The 22,863-nt window shown below is 39.2% G+C and overlaps 1 protein-coding gene across 1 annotated transcript in view; it reads right to left on the reverse strand.

The window, feature by feature from the left end:
* The window catches only part of SPTBN5 (spectrin beta, non-erythrocytic 5), an 86,864-nt gene that overhangs the window by 52,008 nt on the left and 11,993 nt on the right, over positions 1 to 22,863 (reverse strand). Inside the window, exons 11-31 of the mRNA XM_062495790.1 lie at positions 21,846 to 22,052; positions 20,549 to 20,740; positions 19,671 to 19,823; positions 19,021 to 19,151; positions 18,116 to 18,367; positions 17,283 to 17,570; positions 16,401 to 16,647; positions 15,438 to 15,577; positions 14,374 to 14,473; positions 13,646 to 13,816; positions 13,390 to 13,554; positions 12,454 to 12,680; positions 11,730 to 11,916; positions 10,376 to 10,576; positions 9,232 to 9,348; positions 8,535 to 8,698; positions 6,572 to 6,704; positions 5,578 to 5,723; positions 4,268 to 4,382; positions 2,248 to 2,358; positions 936 to 1,115 (exon numbers count right to left, since the gene is read on the reverse strand). Coding sequence (XP_062351774.1) covers positions 936 to 1,115; positions 2,248 to 2,358; positions 4,268 to 4,382; positions 5,578 to 5,723; positions 6,572 to 6,704; positions 8,535 to 8,698; positions 9,232 to 9,348; positions 10,376 to 10,576; positions 11,730 to 11,916; positions 12,454 to 12,680; positions 13,390 to 13,554; positions 13,646 to 13,816; positions 14,374 to 14,473; positions 15,438 to 15,577; positions 16,401 to 16,647; positions 17,283 to 17,570; positions 18,116 to 18,367; positions 19,021 to 19,151; positions 19,671 to 19,823; positions 20,549 to 20,740; positions 21,846 to 22,052 — 3,627 coding nt within the window. The remainder of the gene's footprint in view (positions 1 to 935; positions 1,116 to 2,247; positions 2,359 to 4,267; positions 4,383 to 5,577; positions 5,724 to 6,571; positions 6,705 to 8,534; positions 8,699 to 9,231; positions 9,349 to 10,375; positions 10,577 to 11,729; positions 11,917 to 12,453; positions 12,681 to 13,389; positions 13,555 to 13,645; positions 13,817 to 14,373; positions 14,474 to 15,437; positions 15,578 to 16,400; positions 16,648 to 17,282; positions 17,571 to 18,115; positions 18,368 to 19,020; positions 19,152 to 19,670; positions 19,824 to 20,548; positions 20,741 to 21,845; positions 22,053 to 22,863) is intronic.

The raw sequence follows: 22,863 nt of genomic DNA on the forward strand, positions 1-22,863 counted from the left end.
CAGATGCCACTTCTGCTAAAAAAAAGAACCATGTACACTCTGTTGTGGTCATGATCCCAGATCACAACCATAAGACAAACTTGCAGCAAGTTTTTTCCATGTGAACATACTCTGGACACTCTCTGCTTCCCACTAAAAATGGAAGCAGAATATGAACTACAAGAGGTATCTTGAATTGACACAATACTTATACCTGGAACAGTTCAAGAATAAAAGAATGTAAATGTGTTCTTGAAATCTACATTAGGATACTCTTGCTGGTTTAGCACCTGCAGTACTTGCAGCAATAATCTACAGATCTGAAGTGGTGTAACTCAAGTAAGTGCCTTCACTAAGACTACTGACTTGTGCGAAGTATTCCATGGCAAATCACAGCTCAGTGACCTGCTGAGCTCTTTGGAGACAAAACTACTGTGCATTGCTGATTATGGTGTTATGTTGATATATCCATGTCACTGTTTGAGCAGCTTGAGAGGTTAGTGCAAAAATCAGTGGGTTGTATTTGATACATTCCATGAGGCAAGTTAACCAAGAGTTATTGTATGCTCTGAGAGAGAGAGAGAGAGAACAAACTTTCATGAATTATAAATCAGAGAGTAACATCTCCTTTTGACATTCTTACTCAGTGGAAAACGCAGTCTTGGAAAAGATTACTGCTACTCCTGCAAAGCAGTGACCACTTCTGACAGCTGACTAGCATTCCTTACACCTCTGGATGGAAGCTGCTATTTTTACTGAAAGCAAAAATATCCCTGTCTTAGAAATAAAATCCTTAACCTCTAAGACTGTTCTAAATATCTACGAGCACTAAACATTTGATAGATAACACAGAGAGCACTTGCAGCCTTTTCCAGCTTGGAAGTGCACCTCTGATTCACACCCACTGCAAGCTACCTTCCCCCAAGCAGCGAGGGACGAAGGGCAGAAGTACTTACATGTGCCTGAAACTCATAAAGCTTGTAGGCTTGCTCCAGGAGCCTCCTGCGCTGTTCCACTTTGGACTTCAGGGCCTTCCAGTTGGTCACTATTGCCTGCTGCTTTGCCTTCAGGTCTTCCACCTGCTTCTTGGAGCAGTGGGGCAGCACGTCATCTGCAGAGTGGATCAGCTCCTGCAGCTGTACTCAGGGGATGAAAGAAGAGGGTAAGAAGGAGAGTGTCATGGATGCTAAAATTTGAAAAATTCTTATAAGGGCTAATGCTAGAAAAGTTTTCTTAAGGGCTATCTATTCTGTGCATGAAAATACAATTCAAGGAATATTTTGTGGCTTTTCTCATATTAAACAAAAACTTATATAATGTCTGTTCTATGGAGTAATACTGACATCCAGTGTTTGCCAAGGCTCATCACAACAGTGATTTTTTCAGAAGCAGATTTTGTTTTCCCTTTTTACTATACCATTTATTATATGAACAATGAAAATAGTACTGTAATTGCTATTATAATACAAGTAATAGCCAACCATTCCTTTTTTCCTCATTGACCATATAGCTTAACTGTGACTACATTATCTTCATGCATGTCTCATGTTTTTCTTACCCTTTAAAATAATGAGAAGCTGATGGGTTGGTTCAATTCTAATGTTACTGCCCCAAGGCCAAAATATTTGAGGCCACTGATAAGTAATACTGAGGTAACTTCAATAATCTCAGTATCACTCATGCTGTGTTTTACACTGTATATACTGTTGTATACTATTACATGTATAGAACAAAGGAGTGAAAACTCATACTAGTTTTATTGGTTTGTTGAAGCCAATCAAGTCTCCCATATACAAGGTAGCTGTTCTCACAAGCTAAAATTTTTGCACATTTGTATTGTGAGCCCCATCTTTTTTTCTCACAGTCCAATTTGTACCAATATTAATTTTCTCTGCACATAAAACTGATTCTGGATTTTTCCTTGTAATCACTTGGAACACTTTGAAGAAGACAATAACCATATCACAAAGCCTGGCATAATCCTACATTTCAAACCATGATCAAAAATACCCCTGAGAATCACTTCAATAGTCAATAGCTATTACAGCATGTGCCTTATATGGAAAGTTTTAATTACCTGCTTTATAACTGCCATCAGACCTTGATTATATTAAAAAAAAACAGAAAAACAAGGAAAATCCCTAGAGATTTCCAGGCTTTCTGTGAGAGACAGTAATAATTTGGTTCACAATATCAAATTATTACTCTACTTATCTTGGAAATCTGAACTTTGGCTACACATTGAAGACCACAAATGACTCTCGTTACCTGGTGCTCATTCCCAGAGAGCTCGTGCTCCAAGGCCACGTGGTTCCGGAGCTGGGTTTGCACACCTCTCATGTCCTTAGCAACAACATCTGGAATAATTTTGGACTTCTCCTAGAAGGAAGAAATCAGAGAAAGCTTTGGCTTTTTCCCACTTCCAAGCAAAACTCGCTACAAGCCTACATTAAATAACATTGAGTACTATAGCTCATACTGAACACTTGAGGACATTCTGAGTTACTCAACTATGATAGCTAAAAGGAAGCCAGAAAAATCTCTCCTAGTAACTCACTTCTAAATATCTTAATGGCTAAACTATTCAAATGGACTGTTAGAAATGAAGGTTTGTGTCTTTCCTTGATCAGACAATACAAGCAAATATCTTCCAGGCTTTTTGCTGGGAATAAATCTTGAATACTTACTGCAGTGGCAGTGAATTCTTAAAAGTAGCATTAACAAGCAACAGTGTCAGTCCATTCTTTGAGATACAGGTAGTCATCCTGTGAACCATCTTTAGATAAAATTTTGGTTATAGATGCACAAGAAAAATTACTGTAAAGATGAGAGAAATCAAGGGACCATTACAGAAATGGAAACTTAAACATTTTTTTTAATTCAGCAAAGGTTCTGAAAGGATTTAGTTGTTACCCAGACATGCATTGGAAATGCATGCAAAAAGGAAAGGCTTTTCAGCTGGACAACAGCATTGTTGCTAAAATTATTAGAAATTTGTTCCAGGTCAATTTAGGGAAAATTAGCAGAACATTTCTTTATCAATGATGAACTGCATTTCTGCAACAGGCTAGTTTGGGATATCAACAATGGGTCTTGGTAAGGTGCTATAAAAGGAGATGCATGTTGTAGTTGCCTATACCATGATGGCACTGGAGCTGGTGACTTAAGCAAGATGTTCTAGTACTGTGTTCCTATGAGAACAGGCTTCCCCTGATAGGCTTCTGACCAGGGTACACAGGAAGGGATGGATGAGATGACTGCTCTCCCTCCTTGCTGTGAAACTATCAATGAGATGAAGTGCAAGAAGGGTATAGTGGTAGCCTGGACCAAACTCAGCATGGGGTTAAACCAACAGCTGGTCTGTGAAGTGTTTCTGAACCCTTACTTGTCACTGTTTCAGCATTAACTACTCCATCATCAAAATTAAATAAGCACAAGATTCTGAAAATCGCAACTGGTACATAGTGAAATACTATGTTTGATTTCCTCTTCATGACAGGAGAAGAAAACAGGAATAACATGGCTGAATAGGGCAGCCTCTGCCAGCACAAACAAGCAGAAAATTCATCAAATGTAACCAAAGCGCTGTTGCCTTGCAAACAGTGGAACCCCTTGGACTGCTGCCTGCTGTAAACATCTGCATGAGGGCAACCACACCTCTCATTACAGCAAGGACATGGCTCCTCTGTGAAATGTTCAGATAAAACAGAAGGCTGAAGGTTTTTTGGGGGGGACTTCTCCCCCTTGTCTTCATGCTGGGACTGTTTGAAATTATTGCCAGTACTGGGCACTGGAATGAGAGGAAATGATTTTTGGCTCGGCTTTTCACATCAGGTCGCATGATTGCCCGACAACTTTCCAGGCTAATGGTCACTGTAATCCAAACAAATGCCTTTTTCACAGGAGAGTTCTTCAGCACACATAAAACTACAACAGTGTACAAAGAACCACCAAGATAAGGCAGTAGTTTCTTAAGCCTGATGTCTGCAAACCACATCACTGTATGCACTGCACTGTCAGGTACCTTAGTTCAAGCCCTGATCTTCTCAGCTGCAGAACAGATCAGTGAATCCAGCTCCACCTGGTTTCACTAAGGTTCTCATAAGGTAACCAGCTGAGTGTCTAGGGATTACCCAGGTATTCTTGAATTCTGTGAGTAATCACACTGGCTTCTTACTGAGAATCTTTTTCAAGTCAGCAGTAAGAATGCTGAGAATCATAAGAATATTCCACAGAAAAAAGCTGAAATAAAGTTTACATTACATGGGATTTCCCTATTAATTTTTACCTCAATATGGGCCAGAGCATCTGTCAGATCTTGGTAACACTTGTGAATCTCCTCAGCATCCCTCAGCCGCTCACCTCGCAATCTGGTCATTTCCAACAGCTCCTCCCAAGAATTCCTTCATGGTAGAATAGGGAAAAGAACTATGTAAAACATTTAAACTAGGATTAAGGGTGGCTGACAGTCTGAACAAAGACTGAAAACAAAACCTGTTCTTGCTTAGTTTTTAATTACTGCCTTTAAATTCTGTTGTAAGGATTCTCTGAATGGCAGCATGTCTCTCACCCTACTCTGCCCTCCTGTCTGCTCCAGGAGCTTAAAGAAATGGTCCTATTTAAGAGTTCCCCCCTCAATTGCACTTTTCAGGTTTTATATGCAGTACTTGGAGGACTGAGCCATAGAATCATAGAATATTCTGCGTTGGAGGGGGCTCACAGGGGATCACTGAAGTCTAACTCCTGGCCCTCCACAGAACACCCCCAAAATCACACCCATATATCTGATAGTCTTGTCCAAACACTTCTTGAACTCTGTCAGGGTGATGTGACTGCTTCCCTGGGGAGCCTGTTCCAGTGCCCAACCACCCTCTGGATGAAAAACCTTTTCCTAATATCCAATCTAAACCTCCCCTGACACAACTTCAGGCCATTCCCTTGGGCCCTGTCACCGGTCACCAGAGAGAAGAGACCAATGTCTGCCCCTCCTCTTCCCTTCATGAGGAAGTTGCAGACTGCAGTGAGGTCTCCCCTCAGTCTCCTCTTCTCCAGGCTGAGCAGACCAAGTGACCTCAGCCACTCCTCATACGGCTTCCCCTCCAGACCCTTCGTCATCTTTGTGGCCCTTCTTTGGACACTCCCTAATAGCTTAATGTCTTTTTCGTATTGTGGTGACCATAGCTGCCTGCAGACACACTTCTCCTTTGGGCCAGTTTGGACTGATGTCAGAACTAAGAAGCTCAGAGTGCCTTAATGTTATTCTGCAGAAGAGTCATGGGATTCAAACTCAAAAATAAGAAGCAATAAAAAGCATCTAAACTGCAAGCCTTTCAGCTGGTGATCCTGTTCCAAAGCACAAAGGAAATGCACCTTGTAAAGCACCTCCAAAGCAATGCACAAGAAACCCAAACAGCAAGTCAATGATGTTTATTTTTAAATGTGGCTGGAAGCAACTCTGTATCAGTGAGCAGACCACACAGTTTTCAGTTGGAGCATGAGGAGGACATGCCTTATCCTTCCCTAGTTTCTTATTACTTCCTCCTCCTCAACAGCAAATGGAAAGGACAAAGCATTTTAGACCTAACACACGGCTCCTACCTTAGTTGTTTCTGCATTTGTCGAATTTCCCAGGACTCAGAATATCCCTGGTTCAGCAAGTTGTCTGCCAGCTCCTGGAAAGCCACAATTCTTTTCCCAGCTGCTTCCAACTGGTGTCGGAATGTGTCATATTTGGCACAAAGTTGCTTTAGAAGGGAACACAAGAATAAGGAGAATACCCCTTTTGAATGCTCTCTTTTTCCAAACATACCCGCTCATCTATCAAAAGACAGCCAAAAGACAGCAATAAGCTGATAAGAAATGGAGAAACTGCAGAGAATGACTGGATTCTACCTTCAAAGACCATGAGGAGCTCCAAACGTTTAGTAAAACATGAGGTTTGTGATGCATATGGGAGGCAGAAACATTACCGGGAATGATAGAAACAAACATTCTATGTACGATGAATTTAAATTATAAAATTGTGTTTTTACTTAATGAATGCAAATGTGTATTCAGTACTGTAGATAGATAATGTAGTCTGATTTTAAGGTTTAGCACAAGCTATTCTGAAATAAATTATAAAAATGAAGACGCTGAATGGCCAGTGATTTGTAACAGGCTGACATTAGATTGATTGCCATGTGGAGAGGTATACCAAGAGAGGTCTGTATATCAGCAATCACAATTAAAAAAAAAAAAAGAAGGAAAAAAAAAGAAAAAACACTAAATGGATATCATACTGAATTATCTACTTATTAAAAATAGAAAAGATTTGCTATACTCTGAAGGCGTAGATATTTTAGCATGCAGTTGTTTCAGACAGCTCAGCTCAGTAACAGGATGCAATGATGTCTGTTCTTCAGTCCTTCCTATCCACTTCACCCTTTTCTCTTCCCATCTTCCAGTTATTTATACTTATTTCTTCCTCTGTCTTTTAAGTTTTCAAGGACAAGAAATAGTATCTGTATAATAGATCTGTATCTTAGTATCTGTTTACAGTCTTGCTACATACAGTTTATTTGATTTTTTTTCTGTTACTCAAAAAACCCACCAAAACATGTTCATAATCATTTCCATAGTCTTCAGAGCTGGCTGTTTGTTTCTGCTGAGTGATCCAGTCTTCCAGATCTTCATATTCTCGTAGAAACTCATGCAAGACAAGAGTTTCATCGAGCTTCTTCCCTCTGTTGGGGGAAGGAGACAAGATAATATAATTAATAGTGTAAGAGAAGGGTGATCAGTAACTTTATTCCAATGAATCACAAAACCTTTCACCATCAAATTCATTCTCTGTAATGAAAGACCTATTTCTCAGATTGGGAAGCTATGATTGTAGGATGACAGCTGTCAGCCAGGTCATGCTCATCTCATTAGCTGAATTTCCCAGAAGAGCACTGTGCCTATCTGAGCTCTATCTCTGCTCTGTTTTTGATTTTGGTTGGGGTTTGTTGTTACTGCTTTTGCTGGTCTTTTTTCTTCCCATGAGAAAAATACCCTTTATTTTTTTCCTTATCCATCCTTATCTGTCTTTCTAAAGACAATTGAATTACTTGTGAAAATGAGAAAGAAATGTTCCCTGAGCATCAGGAAGGCAGATGCTGTGAAAGCCTTTGGATATAATTCTCATATTGCCTGTTTGGCAGAATTGTTCCAAACTGTTACATATTTCCAATGGTCTAGATTATTTTATAATTCAGCCAGACATGTTACAGGGCTTCCACAGAAAAAAACCGCAAGAAAAAAAAACAAACAAACAACAAAAAAAATCCCAATGCCAAAACAAACCAAAACAAACAAACAAAACAAAAAAACACAAAACAAACAAACAAAACAATGAAACAAACAAACAAACAAAACAATGAAAAAAACAAACAAAAACCAACTATTTTCTATCTGCTAGCCTGCCATCATGCAAATATTCCAGGAAATAAGAATCTGGCTTCCCAGTTTGAGTCACAAATGTTCATCACAAGAGATGTAACTTCTTAGGAGTCCAACACAAAGAGAATGAAGACCAGAGGTGCAAACCAGAGCACCAATAAGGCACCACATGACTCAGGTGAACATTTAGAAAGAATAAAACCAAAACATTCTATGTTCAAAAAACAGAAGTGTTTTGATATTTCTAGATTATTTCTTTTTCCGGACTTTACTTTTCACAGGCTTGTCTATATATGCTTTTACTTTTTCAACTGTAAACAAGATTGAAAATGAAAGGTAAAATACCAGCATTTTCTTTAGGTTTAATTATTCTAGTATTCAGATTAATATATTTGTTTATTCTACTTGCAGAGCCCTCTTCCTTTTCTGAGTGAAATTTTTGTGGAGGAAAAATCTAAGTTGGTCAGACATTTTTTCCTTTCTGAAAGCAAACTAGAAGTGTTAAAACCCTTTGTTCAAGCCAACCATCCTGTTGTAAATAAATTGTTGTAATAATAACTGAAAGTTAAATTACATGCAAATTATTAATTCAAGAATAAAAGCCTTCCTGTACTAGCACAGTCAGTGAGCATATTAAAAAGTTTATCCATCGTTGTCTCCCTTACAGTATGTAAAAATCAAGTAATTTTCAAGTAACTTTAAGGGGACATTCTAAAAATATTTTCTCCATTGATAGCAGATCCTAAATACCACAAATGCAAGCCAGAATCTGGCACTCCAAGTCACTTTACAGAAGGATGAAATTTATAGGTATCAAATCCTTAATATGTAGCAAAACTACTGAATAAATTGTAGAGGTCTTGTTTAGTAAAAGGAAAAGCTCATAAATACACAGAATTATAATACAGAAACAAGAAATTTCCTAAATATAATTGAAAAAAGAGGAGATAATATAAATTAATAATAAAATCATAAAAATAAAGCAAAATTAATAACAACACAATAAGTATAATTAATAACTTATTTATGATATAATGAATATAAATTCCAGTGAAACAACTGGAGATATCCCTTATTGATTTCAGTGGGCTTTGAATCTGATTTAGGATCCAAAGGGGAGTTGTGGTTTATACCTTGCTGCTGCTAGCTCCTGTAACTCCTGGAGTCTTGAATGAACTTGTTCCTTTGGTGCATCAACCTCAGTATACTGGATGGAGCCTACAAGAGGAAGAGTTTGGGCACTTTCACTCAGTTCTTTCAACAAAGCTTGGTAAATGGCAATCTCATGCTCCAGTGCCTGACAAAGAAAAACAGTGAATTGAGAGTCAGTTAAGGATGTAGTGATTGAAAAATAAATACTTTTGGGAAGGACGTTAACATTTCCAAGACTTGATCACTTTTAGAGTATTTTCTAGCAACATTTAAAAAATTGTACAGAAGTTCAAACAGATGAATAAAGACAATTAGAACTCCCTGATGCAATATTAAGTAAAGAATTCCCAGATTAATACTTTATATGTATCCTTGATTTTAGGAAAGAATTACAAGGCTTCTGCATGCATTTGTTGAAATTGAAAAGCAGATAGTCAGTTTTGGCTTCAGAATAATATGACAATATTCACCATCCTCCTTTTGCCCCAAATTACATTTTACCACCCAGATTAGTAAACTGCACTGATCTCTTCTATCAATCTAACCATATGTAGACATATAGCAATGCAAAATCTTGTAGATGGCTGGGCCAAATTCAACTACCAATGAGACAAACAATTTTATGACAGCAGAGAGACCAAAGATCAGGCTAGCCTACAGAATTTAGCAGAGAAAGACCTTATGTTTCTTGATGAGTTTCAGTGTTCCATCTTCATCTTTTCCGTAGTCCTTGCTTGCCACAAGTGGATATTTCTCTGCTATCCAAGCCTCCAGGTCTGAAGTATTCATTAAGAACTACCAATTAAAGAGAAAACAAATGAGCTTAAACTTTCAAAACATTCACAATTTTTTCTTTTTTTAACCTAATAAATTCTAAATAGATGGTGCACTGTAAGGCCTACTGTAATATTTTATTTAAAAATTAATTCACTGTTCTCTTTGAAATCATAAAATAATGAAGGGGTCCCAGATGGAAGACTTCAGTGAAGGATAACTAAGTGTATATCATCAGTGGAACATTTCTCCTTCCTCTGCCTGAAAAGTTCAAATGACTATAAAAATCATGCTCCATAAAGTCTACAGTACTAACAAGTGATTTCATATACAGAGGAAATAATGGCCAGATGATCAAATACCCCAGGGATCATACTTAGCTGGGCCCGTGAACTCAATTCAAATGTCAATGTCTACAAAAGTGCATGTGTTATCTGAACAACTGCACTCCTACATGACCCACTGATGACAGAAAATTCAGATTACAGATAAATTAAAAATTGCATGCAAATATTTATAATTTTTTTAAAGAGGCTAAATAAGCATGAAGGTCCAGGAGCCTATGGAAGAGAATAAACCCAAAATCCCTAACTTGCTCTGAGAGTGAATGAACGTTATCTGCTCCTCAGTATCATTTTACTGCCTGGAAAATTGTTGCAAGAAACAGGTAAAAAACAGACTGCACAAGAAATCCCCTCTTTTCCAATTTTCATGCCATAACTGATATAATGAAGGGCCAGCTGAGGATCCACTACATTAGTAAGTCAAAGCCAGAGACTACGTAAAGACAGAGAGAAAGGAGACACCAGGAGAAACATGTGTTCTGTGAACAGCCATACAGGATGGGTATAGAACCCAAGGGAAGCCTGCACAGCAGCAGTTGGAGAGTGGGGGATGCATTCAACCATGCGATCCAGCCCTCCATTCACATGAGCCTCGAGCAACTGAAGAGAATACCAGCAAAGCAGGTTTTCTATTCACTTTAACACTTTGGTTCTCTTGTTTGTCTAAATAAGCTCCTGTGTAAGCCTTTTGCTTTAATCTGTACCTCTTGGAAACCAACTGAGTGCTGCAGCTGCTTCATCCTTTCCTCACAGGACTTCTCCAGGCCCTGCCAGGCAGTCATAAGCTCCTGGCATTTCTCACTTATTTTGTGAGCTGATGGGTGCTGGTCTACAATCATTGTCTTTCCTTTATCCAGGACCCGCTGGACTTGTTGTTTGTGGGCATTCACTTCTGCCTGCAGTTCCTGGAAATGAGATAAAAGAAAAAATAGGAATAAAGGAAGATATGTGAGGACAAGTAAATTCTGTGTTCTAATCCTAAGCAAAACTGGCAGCTGGTGATGGTGGGCAGAGTATAGCCAGTAGACACCAGGACTGTCTTATTTCTACCACACCTGCAGCCTCAGTCACTGGTGCCAGCCCCACTCACATAATTCTCTGCTCTTGGTATTGCCATCAAGAGAGGAGGGAAGGGTGTGTAAGGAAGCAGCACACAGCCCTGAACTTCCCTATACCAAAGTCCTCTCTTAACCATGCTCCTGCCCCTTCCCCTGTTCAGCAGCCAGGGAGGTTTGGGAGATAGAGCACATCACAGGATGAGACACAAAGCTGGGGGAATCAGAAAAATTGTTGAGCTGGTGATGAAAAAATAAAATATCCAAGATGATGAAGAGGCTGGAGGATGATGCAAAGATCATGATGCATTGTCATCAGTACCATGAAAACTATTGGACTACTGTTACATAAATCTTCCCCACTGGTCTTGTAACTGCTCTCATGAAACTTCAATTAAAGTGCTGCAAAATCCAGCACTGATTATTGTGCAGGACAGCTGAGGTGCCCCTCTGGCTGTGAGGAACTGCTACAAAGAGTCAAACCCACAGAAATCAGTATTAAGCTGTCCTTATAAATACAGTGCCTGTAGTTTGTTCAGACCATTTTAAATTCTATAGAGATTTAAGATGATTGTTAAATGCTTGTTATATGCTCTCCAAGAAAATCCAGTATGCACAAACTTCAAGATTGAATGTATAATGAAGCCATAAGCAAAAAATGCAATAGTTTTATTTTGTTTAGTCTTTTTTTTTCTATTTAGTGTCAAATACACTAGTTTTTTATCTTCTTTTAATGGGAAGAGTTATGCAATTTCTCAGATTGATAGTACTCCATAATATGACAAATTTTGCAGTTCTCACAGGAATGTTGTATTTGTTCTGAAAATCATCACCACTTTGCTGATTTGTGTTGGTCCACTGAATCATTTTAGCTGGACTGGAGCTGGAATCAGTGAATGTATTCATTGGAAGCTTTGACTCTGCAGGGGCAGGTGCAGGTTTGTAAGCTGAGGTGAAGTGCAGTGTGTCACCATGATGTAAAGCACTTGATTAAAGGAGCTACCTTGTGCTTTTGCAACAGGTTTTGAGCCACATCCAAGGACTTCCCGCAGTTGGTGGAATGGGCGATAGGCAAGCGCTCATTGATCCAGTTAAGTTCCATGTCATGATAATGGTAGAACTCGTAAAGATCCACAGCAGCTTCCAGCAACTTACGCCTCTCATAAAGAGGTGCTTGCAAAGACTCAAACCTAGGCGTCATCCATTAAATATATGTTAGAACAAAGCTTTATCCTCATTCTGCAAAGGGAATTAAGCTACAACATCATCATGATGATTTCAAAACACTGGACACTTCTTCTCAATTAAATTTCAATGGTTAGTACTGGCTGCACATACAAGGATCCCTTGGCAAACAGACCCATATGACAACACTAAATGTAAGCAGAGAGAAAATTATTTATATTTTTAAAGTTCTACGTTTGTTCTGTGATCTATTGAATGCTGGATCATTGTACCTCTTACAAAGCAGTGGAAAACCTGTGGATAAAAAAGGGACTAGAGGAGGAGTGCAGCTGGCAAGGAGCAATGTTCACTCAAGGGTTGAGGTGGGTCAACAGGCGGCTCTGTAGGTGCAGATCACAGCATAGTTGTGCTCCAGCTCAGAGGAGAAATTATTCCTGGGTATGGGTTAAACTTAATTCAATCAAGAGAATTTTTTAGAAGGTAGAGTAAAAATGTTATTTGTCACAAGAGGTGGGTGGAGACAAAAGACAGAGGGACTGTACCTTTTCAGATATTTCTGCGTTTCATCCAGAATCCTCTGGGAGTCAAAGTGATTGGTGGCCATTTTCCTTGCATGAGATACAATGGCATTCATTTTCTCTGCCAGCTCGCGTGTCTCATTTTCCAGCTGTCTGTGCTGCTTGAGTAGATCACGGCTGGAGCGCAAATCATGGCCTGTCTCAGATTCCTGAAGAACTTTCTCAATTTTTTCTATCTTCTTTTTGGCATCCTGCCAGGAAATGATTAGAACACACTCATATTGTCCTTTCAACAACATTTTCTTTCACTCACCCCCTCCTTTGACAGCTTCCTGGACACAATTTTTAAATCCAATTGTCCATTCTTGGTAATAGGATGGCTGGATATCTCTAAGAGACATCTTCTGGAAATACTTTGTTTTGTGAACTATTTTGGAATACTCTCCTCTCTGAGACACTAAAACACATCATTGAAAACAGTCTCTTTGAAATATCTTCAGCAACATAATATAAAAGAGTCAACTAATCTTCAAAGACTTCAGCTTGTAACTCTAACACAACAGCACTTCCATTCACAATGGTCTCAAAACCGCTTCACAGCATATTGTTCTTGTTATAAAATTTGACTGGATGACCATGTGCTTAATACAGTGCCATGCCTGCAGCCCCCATGACTGCTCCAGGCAAGCAGTTATGTTTGCACAGCCTTGACCCCTACAGAGTTTGGATTTTTTTTTCCCTGTACAGGATGGCCACACAGATGCAGTGTTGAGCCTGAGTTCTCATAACTTTGAAGTGAGCTTGGACAGCATAATACTGGGGTTTCTTTCCTAGGACTGTAGACAAAATGGAGACCTTAAAAACCCATCTGGATGGTATTCTCTTTTATGTGGTGCCCACACAATAGAGGAACCAGGCTCCTAGGCCATTCCTCCCCTCTGTTCCTCACGACTTCCTGACCTGCAGCAATTCCATGAGCTGTTCCTGCTGTCCAGCTTGTCGCAGTTTGTCACCTCGCTCAATCATCTTGCCATACAATTCCCTCCACTTCTTTTGAAGCTCTGACATCTTCTCCTGGACAGAAACTGCAGCATAGTGGTTGTCTTGAATCAACTGATTTCCTTTCTGGAGAAACACAGCACATCACTTCGTTAGCAGATCAACACCTACAAAGTTTTGTACAAGATGGAAAACTTAGCTCCAAAGCTGCCTTCACCTTTATCAGTGTTGCAAAGTGCTCCTCATTAGCCAACATTTCCTTCTCAGCAGCCTCATGCCACTTCAGCTTACGTAGAACATTTGTTGGATCACGATAGGATTCATCTGATGCAATCTTGTACTTCTCTTCCATCCATATCAAAAGCTCAGCAGCATCACGGTTGAACTCCTTTCAGAAAACAAACAGGATTAAATTGATTTAACTAATCAAGAAATATGATCTTGAACTATAGATGAGGTTTTAAGCCATCATATTTCTTGGTGCCTTTTTTACCTCATTTACTAATCTGTTGCCTGTAATTGTCAGTAAAGGTTTGCATCACTGATAGAATATTTTAACCAGAAGAGGACCAATCCTCCAGTATAACTTTGTATTTCAGCATAGAAAACTAAGTTTGGTGCCAAAACTTAGAGTAACTGTACTAAGTTATTAAGGCTCAGAACAATAGTAAGTAACGAGCAGAATAAATTTAACCAGTAGACAAAGAATTCTGTTGATATTTTTCATTCAGAGATTCAATTAAAAAAAAAATCTGTGGTTATAGTTTTGTAAGTTTTATTGTCAATGCATCACCTGCTCCCTGGAGAACAAAGCTCTGTTCCACAACCAAAGAGAAAGTAAGCTGCAGTAGGAATTCTCAGCAGTTTGAGTTTTTGTCTCATATTAAGACAAGGGGTAAAATTTAAAATTCACAGATGCCTGACCAAATCTGCAGTATCAGTTACCTGTAGTTGTAGGGAATCCAGCAACCTCTGTTTTCTCTTGGCATTGCTTTGTATCAGCTGCTCCCATCTTCTCCTGAGAGTGGCCATTCTCTCTTCAATACTACCAAGAAAAACAGGAAGTCCAATGCTGCACTAATATTGGTTCCCCTTGCTTATGCTGCAGTCATGACTGTGATATAAATGTAATCTAGTTCCTAAAGCTTTGCTGACAGGAAGAAGGGATACATGGCCCTGTCCCATCACCATATTTGGCTCACCTGGAGGGCAGGTGTTTCTTGCCAGCTACTCTGGATTTTCCTTTTGTATGGCTGTGTCACATTAGTGAGTTGCACTGGAAACTCCCTCTGCCCCAAATATTCTATAATATTTGTATATTAGTTATAATTAACTAATAACTTTCTCTTAGGTGTAAGCGCAGTCAGGCTTTGAAATGGCTTTCTAATGGTAGTAGTGCTGGCAAGAAATCAGATCTTAAGGGCAGTTTTATAAATTTGTGGAGGGAGTGTTCAAGACATTATCACTTATGACCACAAGAACATGGTCTTCTAATCTGAGAGGTCCATTCTTACCCTCTATTTCCAATTCTTGTTTGCAAAGGTGTCTGTCCCCTTACTAGGTCCTAGTGGCTCTAGCACAGAGAAAGGAATTACAGGTAACAGTTTAGCTTGGACAAAAATGAAGGAGCTGCTCCTGAAGAGTTTTGCTTGTGAAGTCTTCGGTAACATTTTAAAAGCAAACCATATTTCTAGATAAATTAAGGAATCCTCTTTCTGTAGGCACTTAATGAGTTCACTTTAAGGAAGTTTTATTATCAATATATGTAATTTATGATACAAAATAAATTTTTCTAGTGTTCTGCCAAATGCCACTTTTAACTTAAAGCTCATTTGTCCTTAGAGCACAGGAAATCATTTTTTTTGGAAGAATTCCTTTTGACTCCCTTATCCATCAAATTGTGGACTGGAGGTCAATTAATTTCTCCTCAGAGAAAATTTTTTATTTTGCCTGATCACACTGGATCATTTATTAAAGCTAAATAAAAAAAGGAACAGGTTTGAACTCACACATGAGATGCAAAGTGCCTGCTCTCTAGTAAGTTCACCCCGTTTTCATTGAGTGCTTCCACTCGTCTCTTCAGTGCCATCAGCAGTTGTTCAAATTCCTGATGTTGCTTCAGTAGGCTTCGAACAGCATCTACATGGTCCTGCATTTGAAAAAGAAACTTTGATCAAGACTTTTCTTGCTCATAGTGTTTCTGTAGCAGGGGGAAGACATTGGACCTTACTTTCCTCCTCCTCTTTCAGGGAGGAGGTACAGTGTACATTTTGCATGAGCCCAAGGATGTTCAGAGCTAAAAACAAGCAGCAGGTTTGTATCATATCTGGTTTCTCTGTTCCATGTTTTCATTATGGTTGTATTTTCACCTTTTAAGAAAATCTGCATTCTAAATTTATGCCAGCACTCTGGCCCACCTAGGGATATGCAATACAAAAGAATGACTTGCAAAACTTTATTTCATTCAGTTGATCCCAAAGTATCAATGTTTTGGATTCAGCTGAATACATAAGAGGTGGTGAGAGACCACAATCTCTTTCTGAATTCATTTTGTGAGTATTGTCTGCATTTTTTTCTTCATATGCTTTAATATTCTTAAATTAAGGAAAGAAAAAGCTTTTATTTAAAAATAAGGTTATATTTTTAGTTGAAAAAGAAAATTACTATGTCTAAGCTGAAACCTTATTTTTTAATGGATGAGTCAATTTTATATAAACCATATGACATGTACAAAGAGCAACAAATCACAACCCTAGCTGTTTTAATTCTTTTTTTTTTTTGAGGGACAATGAGCTTTGTTCTCATTAAGATGAGTAAGAACATGAGAATGTTAATAAGATCCTGAAAATCTAGTTTCCGAGCATGGAAATGCTGTGACCAGAAGAATGAAGAAGCCAAGCTAATAGAGAAGATTGTTGCTACTCCCTGGATAGGGAGAAGCAGGAGAAAACAAGACCCGCTGCTGTACGTACCCCAAGGTCATCCCCCCGGAGAAAGGCCTCATGGCCAGACAGGGCAGCATTGATACGGTCTCCCTCCCTATTGAACTTCTGCAATTCCAGGCCATCCTGCAGCTTTTTCCATCGTTTTTCCCACATTTCCTCCAGCTCTTTGTTCTCCTTGGCAAGTCTCTCCATGGTCTGGTGGACATCTCTGCTCCTGTTGTTACTGGGTTGCTGGTGGACTACTTTGCGCCCAAGCTCTTCCAGCTGCAGAAATCTTCCCAAAGTCAGAAAGAAAAATGAGACCTCATTGCCTGAGGGAATATGAATTCTCTTTCATCACAGCTCTTTGCTCTCTTGGCAGTGCCCATACACCAAATTTCCCTCCCTCCCTGTTGCCTTTTTCTGGCAGGTTATGCACTACAAAGTACAGCTGTTTTATTGTTCAGGGATACATGCTGGAGGCAGTAGGTAAGATTTCCCCATCTGGGCTGAAAGCCCACATAAGCAGGCTTTCATGTTAAAAGGGAAAGGAGGGCCAACAGTACCTATAAATTCATAGCAGTGCAGAAGAAGATCTGAAAATGGTGGCAAATGGAAGCATAAGGCCTGAGAAAGAGTGGGGGAACTGGAATAAATTACAGATGGCATTCTCTGAGAGTGTCAGGAGAGCTCATAGAATTCTACTACTGCAAACATACAGCTCTTCCTTCCCCCTCCACCAGCTTTCAGGATAAGTATGCAAAAGCTGAACAGATTTTATGTTTTGTAGTCACCATTTGTTACTAGTGTTCAAGTGCACGTGAATAAAATTTCAGTATCACCTCCATGCATAATTTATATACATGATTTACATGTTTAATTTTCACAGTACTGTTGTCATATCACCCCACTCTGCCAGAATCTCTCTACCTTTCATGCTGAGAGCCAATTTCTATCAGCAGGTCTTGATGCTCCTTCAGCAATTGCTCTGCAGATCCCACATCCAGACCCATTTCTTCACTGTTCAGTTTCTCCCGAATGCCCTCTGCCCACAGCAGAAGCCTACGGCTGTCCTGCAGGAAGGACTGTTGGTTTTGTGCCCACTGCAGAATGTCCCGCTTCTTTTGGATCTCCAGCTTGAGCTTTGCCAGGAGCCTCTCCATGTTTTCTACCTGCTCAGTGATGGCCCTGCTCTCTGCAGGGTTGGTGTCCTTGATCCTTCAATAAAATACATTCAACTGTATGAACACTTTCTTAGAGCTTGAACCAGTACTCTTTAAAAGGAATGGATATGGATATTTAGAGTTCCATTAAAAACGAAGTCAGCTAAGGCAACATATTCTCATTGTGCATGTACAGAAAACTTAGAGAAGTAAAAAACTTTCATATTTCAAATTTGAGCTCCTGTGCACAATTATCTGCTATTTTTCCTAGCATCACCCCTGTTTTCCCTGCTTACCCTCTTTCAGGACCTAGGTGATACCTCCACATTTTGAAGTAGGTAACTAATATTAGTAGAGCTGATTTTTTAGAGCCACAAGAAATCCTGTGGCATTCATCCTTCAACAATTGTGAAGTCTGGAAAAAAACACCTGCCCAGTCACCTAGCCACACTCAAGACAAATCAGCTCAGTCCAGCAAGCAAGTAAGTTCTTTGGAATTCTAGAAAGAGAAACTTTAAAAGCGTCTCTTTATAGCCAAAATTTACAACAAGATCTTAGAGAACTAGCAAAGAAAGTGAAAATAAAAAGAAGGTTCCTTACGATTTTGCAACACTCCTCAAGTATTCAATTTTCCTCTCTGTCACCAGAACCTCTCTCTCAATTGTGTACAGTTTGCGCTTGTCTGACTCCAGTCCAGCAGGAAAGTTGCCTGGTTCCAGATCCCTGAGTTGGACCATCTTGTTTTGCAGTAGCACTCCTATGCTCTGACAGTCCTGAAGAAATGTCCTCACATCAGCCACTCCAATCAGCTCAGAGCCTTTCTCCTCCTTCAGTGTTTCCATTGACTGCCATCTTGAAGTGAGATAACAATTCATAACCATTGTTATACATGAACTCTAACTGTTTTCTGTTCAGAAACACTCTCGTATAGATTTCATCAGGACCTAAATGGGCTATGTGGGGGTGAACACTAGCACTCCCTCACAACATCAAATTTCATATCAGTGTCATCTCAAACAAGAGCACCTGCTCAGGTGACCAGAACACTCTGAACATGATGCAATTAAGCAACCATGGTTAAAATCAGGACCTGACTAAGCCCACTGAGTGACAGGGTAGCAGGAATATATTCACAACAGGTACTAAATATTCTTGGTGAAGTCAAACATGGTTTGATGCTCCATTCAAGATTTTTGAAGTGTGTCCTCACCCTGATCAGCTGCAGTGCTACAGAACTACTCTGAATACAGCACTGTCACCTATGGATGAATTCCCATTATGCTTTAACATGCACACACAAATTTATACAGTTTGAATGATTTGGTGTTAGGGTCCTAGGAGCCCCCTCAGTCCTGGAGACATGGTACTGGGCTCAGGGCCAGCCTACAGCCAGCTGAGGGCTGCCCCTTTCCCACTGGTGGCACAGTCATCAAGAAGGGAAATGAATGGTCGGCTCTCCAGTAACCCCCATTAGACAATCCTGTGCTTATCAGTAGCCCTTTTACCTGATGTTGATCTTTTCCATCCAAGTCTGGATCTCAAAATATTTGCTGGGACTGATCTTTCCATATTTAGCAGCTAAGTTTTCAATGTCTTCCAGCTGGCCTTTGCCTGCAGCCAGTTCCGTTAAAAATCTCTAGAATGGAAAAATACAAGAATGAAGAACATGAGGTTTTCCAATTTCTGTGGACTTGATTCTCAATAATCTTTTATATCCACTCATATCTCACCTGCACAGCTGGCTTCCCCCCTTGCCTCCCTGCTGACACCATGCACACCTGCAGCCCCCTGACCTCCCTGGTGTGCACACTACATCTGTGCACATATGTCCCTCTCCACTGGGATGCAAGTGCACTGATGGATTCTTTCATAATTTGGTACTTTTTTAAAGTGATGTAAGATAAACATAGAAAGAATCCTTGTGTACAAGGATATTTGTATAGGATACAATGTTCACAGGAAGATAAAGGGACAGAGTCACACCAGCTTCAGTGATTTGGCATAGTCTGTACAAAAGAAATATCTGGTCTCTGCATAATTCTCTAAGTTGAAATTAATGAAAAGGCTCTCAAAACATGATTTATCAACTTTATCATTCCTCTTAAGGTAAAATTTATTTAAAAGGTGCCATCAAGTGAAGGGGAAAAAGGGGTACCTGGTATTTCTGCTGCATGACCTCCACATTGTCTGCTTGAGGTTGAAGAGTGCGGAAAATGTTCTCTTTATCTCTCATCCATGACTGAAATTCTTCGCAAGAGCTACAGAAGCGATAATAACCAATCATCTCCTCCAGAGCCTTTTTTCTGTTCTGTATAAGAGAAAGACTTAACTATTGTTGTAATAACTCCTTACCATTTGAAGCAACAGAAAAAGGATCCTTCCATTTAAGCTGCAGTACACAGGTGGTATCTTAGTAGTTTTCCCAGAAATTGCTAAAGGGAACAGAACATAAAATTTTAAGATCACAATACTTCTTCCCAGAACAACAGTGGTTTAAAAGCGTAAGAGAGTCATTTGGAGAGTGCTCAGCCTCTGGACAGTAAGGAAGGTTGCTGTGCTACTTGCTGCTGCTCGCTGAAGGCATAAGGCAGTAGTCTCTAGAACATGTAAAAGTCACATACAACATGTTTGTGTCAGTCATTAGGGCATGATTAGAGCAGATGTCAGTGAAGAGCAGCATATTAACAAAATGTAGGTTGCAATTTATTCTTTCTGGTGTCAGGCAAGACAGGCTGGTGATTTAGGAGCTACAACAAGCAAACATTAAGGGGAAAAAAAGGATTACACAAAAGATCCTGCTCTTCATGGACTAAAAATATTGGAATGTAAATGGAAAATTTGCCAACATAAAATCTGTTTTGATGCAAAACTTTAATGATAATCTCAAGTCTTGAAGTCCTACAGGAATTAACAGGATTAATGGGATTGAGACACATTATTAAACTCAAAAGCAGAAGACAGCAAAGCACTTAAATTCAATTTTCACTGGTTTGGATTTTTTTATGAGTTGAACAGCAGAAGGGGATATTATACCTCAGCCATGCTCTGTAGATGTTCATAAAGTGAATCTATTTCTTCTTGGGTCTTCCAGATATTCTCTGGAAGAAAATGATCATCTGGACTTGAGGTTCCAGTGGATGCAGTTTCAGATGTTGCCCAGATTCGACTGAATGGTAGCTTAGTTGTCTTTTGGTTTAAGTCACTTGGGGCTTCCCTCTTTGTCATCTGTTATGAAAAAATTAACAAAATCAATGGATGACAATTTCTGATTTGGATAAAAATTTCACTTGGAAGGCAAATTTGGACTTGGTAGTTCAAATCACAGTATTCTGACCATTTAAACCAAAAACATCCAGTATTTTTTGGGAACTGTTTCCACTGTTTTATTCTGAAAAAATGAATTTTAAAAACTGAAGAACATTATGGTTTTGTTTAAAGAAGTTTAATTCAGGTCATTTTGAACTGTATTAATTCAGTAAAAATTCTCATTTTCTTCCCAAATTAAAGTTGTTTGGTTGGAGGAGCATTTTTATTTTCAGAAGTGCCAGCACAGCAAGGCAATTGACTATGCTCATGGTTCTCTTTGGGGTGATGTTTTAGTATCTGAACACTTCCAGTTTCAAAATCTGTGAGTGCCCTAGTGAATAAATACTTCTATTTGTGCATCAACACCATCTTGACACATGCTTTTTCACATTCCACAGCAAAGTAATAACACATTTTTCTAATAAAGATTAATGTTGGATTAATGAGGTGAAGGAAAGACCACAAACAATGCCCATTGCACTCAAATTTTTTGGGCTAAACATTGAGTGAATACAGACGTCTAAAGCTATGAAATGTTTCACTTATTCATTCTTCTCCCCTGAATTCTCTTATTAAATGAGCTGACCTCAGGTCAAAAATTCCCTTTCTAGTCAGTAAAAAGGAGGGACATCTGCAGAGGTTGACTTCATCTCATTTGCCTTAAAGACAAGGGACAGTATGAGTTGCTCCTGGAGTTGTGGGATAGTTCTACACTACTTCACTAGGGTAGAATTTGTGAGGAAGTTTTGATTAAATGTTTGCTTTTTAAAGGTTATTGAAATTAATATTTTTGTGAGAATAAAAAGTGAGAATGTATTATTGAGGACCAATCGAGAGAACTGACATGGATGAGAATATTTCTAGCACTTCAAAGAGTACTGGCTAGGAGTGCTACAAGCAGACAAGGAACTTCTTTTTCACCTAAAACATTGCCCCCCAGTTTAATAAAAAACTTAATTTGGAATATTCTATTTTGGCAAAAAGAATAAAAAAATATCTTCAACACAATTGCTCCTCTACTTACTGCAGCTGGAGCCTGCTGTGCTGCAATGTCAGCCTGCTCTTTGAGGCGCCTCATCTCAGAGGAGTAGGCTGCAATCTCCTTCTCCAGGCGGAGGTGACGGTGCAACAGAGCTTCAGCACTTGATTCATCTTTGCCATAGTCCTTGCTGGCCAGAAGTGGCTGCCTCTCTCGCAACCACGAATTTGCTTCATCGATGTCAGCAAAATACTGAAGGAACACGGGGAGGAAAACACTTGGATTCACCCTGGAAGTATCATATCCAGCTCCTTCTTCTTTGTCAAATTATGAGTAAGGAGAAATTCCATTAGGTCTCTAGCCATAAGGTTACTTCCAGGTGTTGTGAAAGCTATGGATGAGGTAACTCTAAGCCTGTGATGTATTTCATGCTCACAACACAGATAATTCACAGAATTATGGTGAGTAAAGAGATTCAAAGATTGCCTATATATCTGTTAAAAAACTCCCAACTAACTAAAACTTCATGGTGCATAACAGCAGCAACCAAAGGAACCCACAATGTATGATGTTGGTAGGCATCACTATATAATACCAAAAGATATTTCCTAAATGTTTAAGGAACAAGCAATGAATTTGGCTTACAACAGAAGTTTACTTTTTTTCCAGAACTTGCAGTCTGCCTAGCTATGGCTGCAGAAGGGTAAAACAAGGTTTTGAGACATCGAATAAAAGTACAACAGGAAAATAAAGAATACCCATAGTAATGACGAACAAAGAAAAAGCTAAAACATCATAATGGTGTCAAACTTAATAGAGAGGAAGAGAGAATTTAGACTTTCTTAAGAAACAAGCTGTTCAGTTTTGTTCAAATATTTCATGGAAAAAATAGACTAAGCAAAATCTTAAGAAGGGGAGAATAAGAATACCTGAAATAAAGTGATATGATTTAAGAATATTGCTTTTATATAAATTCTTTATTTGCAGATGTGTGAATGTTTGTGGGAGTAAATTGTAGGTCAGAATAGAAGTGTCAAATGCTTTGCAGGATTTGTGAAGTTCA

This window comes from Cinclus cinclus, chromosome 6, assembly GCF_963662255.1.
Source record: "Cinclus cinclus chromosome 6, bCinCin1.1, whole genome shotgun sequence".
NCBI classification, from domain to species: Eukaryota; Metazoa; Chordata; class Aves; order Passeriformes; family Cinclidae; genus Cinclus; species Cinclus cinclus.